General features: G+C 51.7%; 3 protein-coding genes across 3 annotated transcripts; all 3 read right to left on the bottom strand.

The window, feature by feature from the left end:
• Positions 1-98: 98 nt before the first annotated feature.
• On the bottom strand, positions 99-1664 carry COL26b_005819 (uncharacterized protein; the record flags this gene model as incomplete). Its single annotated transcript, XM_053178654.1, has 1 exon — positions 99-1664. One exon carries the CDS (start codon positions 1662-1664, stop codon positions 99-101), a length of 1566 nt encoding a protein of 521 aa, XP_053037474.1.
• A 1357-nt stretch (positions 1665-3021) lies between these two features.
• On the bottom strand, positions 3022-4701 carry COL26b_005820 (uncharacterized protein; the record flags this gene model as incomplete). The annotated part of the gene is made up of 3 exons (XM_053178655.1): positions 3022-4280; positions 4330-4432; positions 4492-4701. 3 exons carry the CDS (start codon positions 4699-4701, stop codon positions 3022-3024), a joined length of 1572 nt encoding a protein of 523 aa, XP_053037475.1.
• Positions 4702-5909: 1208 nt separating this feature from the next.
• Positions 5910-8090, bottom strand: COL26b_005821 (uncharacterized protein; the record flags this gene model as incomplete). The annotated part of the gene is made up of 6 exons (XM_053178656.1): positions 5910-6671; positions 6724-7293; positions 7344-7545; positions 7618-7800; positions 7830-7919; positions 7966-8090. 6 exons carry the CDS (start codon positions 8088-8090, stop codon positions 5910-5912), a joined length of 1932 nt encoding a protein of 643 aa, XP_053037476.1.
• Positions 8091-9669: the final 1579 nt, after the last annotated feature.

The following is a 9669-nucleotide window of genomic DNA, read 5'->3' on the forward strand; positions in this document are numbered from 1 at the left end:
ATCTCCTCGTCGCACTGTTTGTGCGACTTGTCTAATCCGTGCTGATGCGCTTTGTCGTCTACTCATTCCAGTCATGACCCATAGCATAGTTACCGAAATCATTCCTCCGACTTGATCTCTCGGCGCCATACCTTCAATGGCATTGCATTGGGCATACAGTTCATTGCTTCCCGCCGTTCGGGCTCCCATTCGGGGTATGGCAGGGCAAACTCGTACCTGTGCAACACACTCGCGAGCAGTACAGTCTGTTCGAGGTAGCTGATATTCCTACCAATACAGCCACGCGCTCCCGCACTGAAGCTGACAAAGTATGGCTGCAGATCTTTACCCTTATCACCAAGCCATCTTTCCGGTATGTACGACTCAGGCTCTGGGAAGATCTTGGGGTCCCTGTGAACGATATATGCCGATATGGAGACTGTCGTGTCTCCCGGGATGAAGTCCCCAAGAATGTAAGCGCCCTCCGTAGGTGTCCGACGGGGCAAACCGAAGGTGGTCGGCGGCACGATACGAAGGGACTCGTCTAAGCAGGCGCGCAGATACGGCAGATGTTTGATCTTGTCGTATGGTGCCACGATCTCATCCGGGTCGAGAACCGAGTCGATTTCTTCCCGCAGCTTGGCCATGCATCTTGGGTTCTTCAACAACCAATACATGACGTTGTTCATCGCGATTGCTGTTGTGTCGGATCCTGCGTTCATCATAATAGACACTTCGGCGACGATTTCACCCCAGTCGAGACCGTTTGGAGTTCCATTCTTATCTTCCATCAGAGCTTGAAAGAAGTCGGACAACTTCTCGCCTGCCTGATACCGCTTCAGGCGCTTGGTAGCTCGGTGATAGACAATACCGTCCCAACCCTTGTTAAGGCCCCACCACTTCCGCAAGGTTGGCGACAGGTAGGATGTGAGTCGTTGGTTGAACTTGTACCACTCTGCGGACCAGACCGTGATGGACTGGGCAAGTGCTGTGGAGTGCAGACAAGCTCGGAAGTTTACATCGTGGATGCTGCCATCCATACGTTCAGCACGAACAAGATCATGGCCTTGATCGAGGAACCCGAGACGCTCGCTCAAGCCAATGTCGGCAATAGCATCGAGGGTGAAGAAGTTGGTCCAGGCACGGTAGTCGAATGTGAGATCTTCGGACTCTGGACGAAGTCCACCTTTCAATGGCTCAGTGCAAGCCTTGTCGGCGCCACGGATGAATCGTTCCGCCTTGTCGGAGACCTTGTACTCCCAACTTTCCAGGTTCTTGAGGGCGTACGCGGCCGAAAGGACCTTGCGCTTTCGAGCATGTTCGGCCTTGTCGACAACATCTGCCAAATGGAAGTGGGTTCCGGACAGTGTGTCATAGAATTCCCCTTTAAGACACTTGGATCCATGGCCGTAGATGTCCTTGATGGCATCGACGGTTCCATATGAGAGGGAGTTGGGTCCGATGCGTAGCACAGGGTGCTTCTTGTGCTTCTCATAGAGAGTCTTCGATCGAAACCCGAGAGCGGCCTCTCGCATGAAGACGAGGTTTGTGAGGCCAGCCAGGGGCTTGAAGGCAGGGTAGCGTCGAAGCCTCTTGGGGTCGCGGAAGTACTCCACGACGGGATATACGATGAGGTAGAGGACGGCAAGCACCAATGCCACCGCGGGCACGAGTACGGAATACATGGTGGATGGCCTTTTGGTCACTTGAGACAGTATTTCCGCCGTGTTATGCTTGGGAGAGGAGGCAAAGAAGGCAAAGGGCGCTGAGGAGGAAGAGAACAAGACGACTCTAGTCAGAGAGGGCGAGCATTGAAATAGATATTCCAGAGCGACCTCAAGGCCAGCTGACTTCCCCACAAGGGCATGAACTTACGCGGGACTACCTCGATGTATCACAGTGCTGTCGTTGAGGCGAGGTAGCAATCCGCGGGTTTACCAAGGACATTCACGACATCCCGCACTCTGGGCTGAACTTCTAGCGCCGGCGAAGATGTCCAGAAGGACCAAAAGTTGCCTATTTGAAGTAATCACTTGCCTATCCTGTCAACGACTTTCCAATCCCATCATTAAAGTGCCGTTTATTGACGCAGACAGCGGCTCGAGCAGGGTCCAGAAACTAAGGGATATGGTTCTGCAGTGACAACCCCCACATGCTCCCCGCAATCCCCGCGCTCTACGACCGATCCTGCATCAAGACTTTCCAATCTCGGATGTCCAGGATAGGAAAGTTACCTATCCGAGTCAGTTCCCCATCTTTAAGGCCAGCCTCCCTTGGTTTCTGGTCCAAAATAGCAAGTTTTCTGGTCGCTGACGGAGAATCTTAGCTCCCGACTTGCCTTTTGAATGTCAGAAAGGCAAGTCGACTCTGAGATAGGAAAGTTCGCTAGCGCATGACGCGCCGCGAATTGCCAAACACAGCGTCCCACCCACACGGATAGTTGGCCGTCTACGGGGATGGTTGGGACGACGGCGCCTTGAAAATAAGCCTCATCGACGTCGCTAATGTCTCTCATTTAAGTGGTCAAGTAGGCCAACTTCCAACTTCTCCAGTCATACCTCCGTCACATCACACTGGAACTCCTGCATCCGCCACTCCCCCCCTCTCACCACTCGTAGACATCTCTCGCCAGTGATGGCTATCGCGACGCTCTCGTTCGCTGAAACCATTCAAGATTGGCGACGAGCCGCTCCGCATGTGACGAGGTCAGCCACTGTAGGAAATACGAGTATACAGGGGTAATTGCCAGCGGGTTATCGCCGGGTCTAGAGTGTTCCTAATGCCCGCTCCCTTGTTCACATTATGTGTTCCCAACAGATGTGAACAACACCAAACACGAGAGATATCTCAAGCTGTAATGTGTTTTTCATTACAACCGGGCTAACTATTATGACCGGGCTGACTATCATCCTAGCAAACATTACATAGCCATACTCCATCCGCCGACCGGAATAGAACGAGTTCTCTCATGTGTGACGTTCCTGCCTGGCGACCAGGACTGCCCCTTGGCCTTCAACTGCAGCCTCAAACTTTGCCGAGCTACTAGATGGGGTAGATGAACTGTTTGTTCTGCAGGTCCGTAAGGTCCAAAACTGCGATGTCAACCTTGACCCTGACAACCTCTCCGTTCTCATCCACTTGCTCCACGTAGCCTTCGCGCTCATCATCACTCAAAGAGGTAATATACTCCCTCCTCTCCGCATTCCTTCTCGCCAAGATGAAGCGGATGATCCACAGGATGACTGGTGTACCTACCCAGCTGACCGTGATCATAGATACCCATGCACCATAAAACCTCGGCGCATTGCTGGGGATCCAGATCTGTGGGGACACAAGATTTCCGACGCTGTATCCCAGCATAAACATGACATTGCGCGTCAGCTTCTTGGTGTACCCAGCCGCTGTAGATGTGGTCCAGCCCAAGGCAATGATGTATGTGACGCCATAAGTCGACGCTGCTAAGATAAGACACCCGAGGAGCCCGATCTTCTGCTCCCAGTCGACCGTGATCATCGCGATACCTCCGGCGACAGCGGGCATACACCATACTGTTCCGTGGAGAGCCAGATTACTTGGCCATCTTCGCAAAGCCAAAGTCGCAACAATACAACAGGCCACGCCAAAAGCACCACCTGCTGCGGCGACGAGTGTAGACCCAAGAGGTTTGATGCCAATGGAGGTGGTGATGAGGTTCTTCTGCCCGTAGTTGAGGTTGTTCGAGTACATTAGCGTGAATGACTGCAGCGCAAAGAGCCATGACACGGGATCCTTCATCGTCTCGATGAACTGCTCCTTCTTGAAATGCTTCTGCTCAATGGAGCTTTGCTGGGCTTTGTGTACGCGGCGAATGACCTGGACCTTTTCTTCGAGAGTGAGGAAGCGCGCCTCGGCGGGGTTGCTGGGGTAGTCGATCCACACCCAGATGGCAAGTATGAGCGTCAGCCCGCCGGTAACGACATGAAGAAGCTTCCAGGGTAGGACCGGGCCAGTGCTCCATAGGAGGCCGTAGGAGATGAAACCAGTCAGGATAGGCGCTGCTTGACAGGTGATCCACAGCACGGGCTGTAGGAAAGACTGTTCATGTCGGTTGAAGAACATGCCGATAGTGACTTCCATTGCGGGAACGATTACGGCTTCTGCAGCGCCGAGAGCGAGTCTCATCACCACAAGTCCAGCGTATCGGGTTGCGACACAGTGCAGGAAGATGATCACTGCCCAAATGAAGACAGTGATTGCAACGTATTTGCCAAAAGGCAAACGTTGCATCAGATAGTGCCCAGGCCATTGGAAAGCTAAGTACCCTACGAAAAGTGAGCATTGACTACGTTGGATTCGAGCAGGTATCCATACCGACGTAGAACATGGTGTTCAGGTTGTTATACTGCGCTTGCCTAATACCGGTTTCCTCAAAGAGACCCAAGATGGCAGCGTATCCCAGCGTCGACTTGTCGACCTAAAGAAGGAAGACGTAATCAGTATCGACCAAACTTTCATATTGCGAATATAACTTACGAAAAGCATGATGTTGATGGCAGAAAGAAGCGTCATGATGCGCCAGTACAACTTCCGTCGCAGCTTCTTCTCCGCTTCGGGGGTAAGTGGACCGAAATCATCGCCGTGCTGCTCAAGGAGCCGTAACGTGACGTCGGCGTTCTTCTCGCTGACGGTCTTGCCCTTTGGGGGACTTTTCACCGAAGGCTGAATCTCCTTTTCGTCGGCCATCGTGATACGCGCTGTCTGCTAGTGGGCTAGGATGTAACGACTATGGACCATCCAGTCAGAGCGTGTAAAGCAACGAAGCCACATGCAGACCATCTGAGAACAGTCGCTGCAGCCCCATGGCTTTTATCGCACATTCTGTTAATCTGCAGTGGAGCTGGTGATGAAGCGCTGGAAAGGCGCAATTGACTTGAGTTCTTGTCACTCCAATGTTGGATCGTTCTTCAGGATTGGCCCCACCAATGCGCGATGTCCCCCCGCTATCACGCAATCTCGTGGGATGATGAACCAAGCCATTTAGCTTGTCTTATGGAAAGACTTGATGATTCGGCCTTTGAGATGGCTTAAATGCGCCATTAAAGATTCTGATACAATTGAGCCAAGTAACTTGAAATCAAAAGGGTATGAGAGATTCAGGAGACTGGACCTTTAGTGTTAGTCATGTGCTACCTCAGGTCTCAAGACATCGAGGACGTTCTGCCGAGATGTGTCCTTGGCCTAGAAATAAGCCCGAAAAACAATGGTTGTGACTGAGAAGAAAATTGGGCCGAATCGTCTTTACGGCGTCCCGGCCAGCATGTAACCTGGCGACCCCGAACGTTGGCAAGCATTTTGTCTAAACAGTACATCCAAGCATATTCTGGTCGTACGATAATCTTGTGCTGTAAGGATTTCAATTCAGTCTAATGCCCGAATAGACAAATCCGAACTAAATGATTGCTAACGCCGATCCTTAATCGTCAACTTGTGACTGCTATTCGGGAATGTCTTGACTCATGCGCGGCGTTTACCGGCTACTCGGTGATCCACGCCGGGCGAATGGATGCCAAGGCCCTTAAACCATTCAGGTCTATCCCCCGTCCCATCGGCTGTATTCGCCATGGTTCTCGGCTGCGAGGGGGCGTACTTCGCTGAAAGGGCGGAAGGAAAATACCGTACAGAGCCCCGGATGTCCGAGTCGCACTCCACAATCGCGGTCCTCGCCTGTGGGATATGGCGTATTGTAAGAGCCGGGATTAGGATATTAGGAAAGAAAACAAATATTTCATATGAGTCTCGAACTATGACAACCTTCCTTCAACTTTCCGTGTCCTTACTTACTATTGACCAAAAAGAACAGAAAACCAGACCAGCATCGGAATTGAAACCATCCTATAGTTATTATACTTGGCCAAACTCAGATGCAATTATGAAAGCCGGCTATTAGGACATCAAATTTCCCCACTGCTGACGATGTCATGAAATGCCTTCCGACTGGCAGCGTATGTTGCGCCAACAGGGAACCCGCCGGGTACTCTGGGGAAGACTGAGCCATCGACAACCCTAAGTCCCTCGACACCATGAACTCGGAACTTTGAATCGACACAGCTATCAGAGCTGTCCTTGCCCATTCTGCAGCTGCCAGCGGCATGATGGCTCCAAGTGTGATCTCGGATGTGCTGCTCAAGCGAACGATCTGCCGGGGGGTCAATCACCTCGAAGGGCTGATACGGCTCTCCAGTGGCGTTCATAATGGACATGAGATGTTCCAGACCCTCGGAAAGAGCAGCGATATCAACCTCGGAATCCTCCTGGTAAAAGTTGAAGTTGATCTCTGGGGTCTCTCGGGGGTTGGACGATCGAAGCCTCACGGTGCCTGTCGGATTCCCGTTTTGCATCTTCACAACAGCCCAGAAGAAGGATGTTGGCGGCCAAGTCATTTCGCTGAATCCAGGGTAGTGACCATCAAAGACGCCACCGGCCGCACCGAACATGATGAGATCGGAGTCTGCGTTTCTGGAATGGTTGGTTCCATACAGCATGAAGATGGGAGCAGCGGCCTCGCCATATGCGCCATAGCCGGCCTCCCATTGCGCAAGGCAGGGGTCGGTCTCCGGGCTATCAGGCGTACATCTTGCGAAGGGGCTGTTCTCCCATGCTATGTTGGACTGAACATTAATGCCTGCCTCGTAGTTATCCTGGAGAAACTCCCCCTGGTAAATCTGTCAGTGTGAAGGGATTTCTTGCGGGGAAGCCATTGCTTACAACGGCAGGAAGTTCAACAACGACTGGGATGCCGAATTTCTCCAACTCCTGTCGAGGTCCAATTCCACTGAGCTTGAGAATCTGAGGAGTGTTGAATGCTCCACCCGAGATGATCACTTCTTTCCTGGCCGTAACAGTACGTAACTGTGGCTCGACCGAGGGGTCATATCGTTGGTCGGCCTCATAAAGACCTTCTCCAACCATGTACTCCACACCATAGGCTTTCAAGCCAGGGCCGGACTTCTTCGTCAGAATTCGTGTCGCAAGGCTGTGGGTACTCAAAGTCAAAGGGTATCGTGAATTTCCATCTTCACTGGTCGAAGCCAAAGTCTCGGCGACGTAGTTCCAAGGGCTGCTTCTGCGGCGGTTCTCGTCAACGTGTAAAGGTATCTGATACACGCCAGGAATCTCGTAGCGATCAGCGTCAGGGCGATTAAGATCTCTCTCCATTAGCTCGACGACTTGTTCGGAATCAGGTGCTTCTATGCCCTCCGTCTGGAAAATGGCATTTTGAACCACACGGAGGACACCCGGGCGGTCGACTACATATGAAATGTTGTTTCGGTTCGTCTGATTTCCGTCAGCTTTGGGGTTATGGCAAGAGGTGAGGGGCTTCCTACGGAAATATATCCGTCAAAGCCGTGGCCTGGGGTCCCTTCAGGCACGTAGGTGTTTCTCTCAAGCTCGACAAACATCGACCTCATGTTTTCAGGGCCCCAGGAGTCATCGCCTGTAACCTCCGCGAAATGCTTCCAGTCACTGTCGGGAGGGAGAACCACATTCATGGCATTCGCTATAGCTGAGCCCCCGACGGTAGCTCCTCTGGGATAGTATATGCCTAGTCTAAAGCCATGATCAGTGTTCATCCTAGGTTCGACTCGGTACGTGACTTACGGGGTTGCATCCTCGGGAGCATCGATGCCGTACCAGAGAGTGCCGTTTGGAAGACGGTAGGTGAAATAGCGATCGCGACGAGCTTGAGTCTCATTCTGGTAGTGAGACACAAAAAACTGCCAAGACATCTCCGGGTGCTCCGAGTTGACATCCGCCCTGTGAATGAAGACCATGAGAACAGAGCTGTATATATTGAGCAATCAATCACTCACAATCCGGGGATCCGTTGAAGATTGTCGTCACCCATGTTGCCTCCAGCCTCAATGAGGAAAACAGAGTGACCCTCGCGAGCAAGGCTTGCGCTGGAAAGCGTCAGTAATAGAAAAGAAAACGGAAGAGAAGTCTTACGCTAAAGTGCCGCCTCCAGGTCCTGAGCCTACGACGACATAGTCATAAGCTGTACTGTTGAACGGACTTCCAGTAACGCTGCTACTGAAGAGTAGAATGGAGGCAAAAGTGAAAAGCTTCATCATCGTGCGTAGATTGGGTTTCAAGTACAGTTTTTGGATGTAGGGCGGTATTCACAATTGTTGAGCCGAACTGGTGAAATACACGTCTTATATATGATTTGCTGCCAAGACCATTTGAAGACCTTTTGTTGTTGAACAAAGATCTTTCGTTGAGATGAATGTCTCTGCTGTGAGACGCGCAAACTCGGGGCATCGTAATGGCCTCTGCCAAGTGTTGATCATCATCTTCCTCATCACGCATGCTTCAGCGAATGCGCATATAGGTGGCTGAGCAGGCCGGTTCATGAATCCTTCATCGCTGTAGTCTGTCTTCCAAGACCAACATGCGCTGGTGGTCGGACTTGAGGTTGGGCGCAGTCAGTTGATATCGGAGTTACGGACCATGGCTGTCAAAGCACTAGCGGTGGCTGGCCTACTTTCGGATTAAACGATGTAAGCTGACCAACTTATCCCGAAGGTATGTGTCCCAGGCCAAGGCCCGCCAACCGAAGCCCATCAGCCCTTAAAAGCGACCACGGTTCGCCAAGACCTCCGACAAACTATGGCTGCGCAGAGAGGAAAGCCCAACGGAAATCTCTAGGCTGTGCTGGTGAGCTGCGAAATGACAGAAGTTCGACCCAACGTCATCGTATCTTGCTGTTGCTGCTGAAATATGCATTTTATTGCGGCATTTGTCAGACGCCAAGAACACTGCAACGCACGTGAAAAGAGGCAAGAAATTTAAATGTGCGACAACTTCATATTGATCACCCATGCTACTCTCCTCCACCGGCAGACACTAACGTTGCGAGATGCTTCAGATCCGCCAAATCCATCTCTTCAGGTCGTGATGGAATAGCCGTGATCTCATCCGATGAAGCCCCATTTTGAGCCGGGATTGCTTCATCGGAACGAGCATTAGGGGTAGAAACAGGGGTAGCAACGCCAGTGGACAGTCGCCCAACCGCTGGATCTCTATGTCCAATGTCCTCCAGTTGGTGCTCAGGCTCATTATCATCGCTGTCAATAGACACAAGCTCATGAAGTCTATTGCGTCGTCGAATGGTGGCATTTCCAATGGTCCGCATGGCGCCTCCATTGGGAAACGCGGGTTCCACCATCGTTTGTCTCCTGCGCCGGAACATTCGTCGGAAGTAATCTCGGAAAGCGGGCATGCAGGAGCAGAAGATGAAGCCGTTTAATTCAACAAACGACCAGTTCGAAATTGGAACGATGTCCCCTAAAGTCCTGGCATGAGTATCGAATGAGAGGTTCTTGATCGAACTTGAGACTCACAAGTGGGATTAGATGTTTTCATGAAGTCGTTGATTGTGCTAAGCCGAAGCACAGACACGAGAGTGATTCTGCACAAGGTCAGTCATTATTCTGTGCAGCAAGAATTGCATCATCTGAACTTACAAAAGTGCGACTGCGAACATCATTCTGGCGCCAATTTTTTGCCTCCACCGCCAATTCAACCTCAATATTTGGGAGATCGGCATGCTAACCACGATTACATCCAATGCGATGTTGACGCTGGCGTGGGCCCAAGTCTGGAGGTTGATATCGTGGCAGCGACCATGGTGTTCCCCGTCCCACCGAG

Source organism: Colletotrichum chrysophilum (genome assembly GCF_026319265.1).
Source record: "Colletotrichum chrysophilum strain AFK26 chromosome Unknown scaffold_40, whole genome shotgun sequence".
NCBI classification, from domain to species: domain Eukaryota; kingdom Fungi; phylum Ascomycota; class Sordariomycetes; order Glomerellales; family Glomerellaceae; genus Colletotrichum; species Colletotrichum chrysophilum.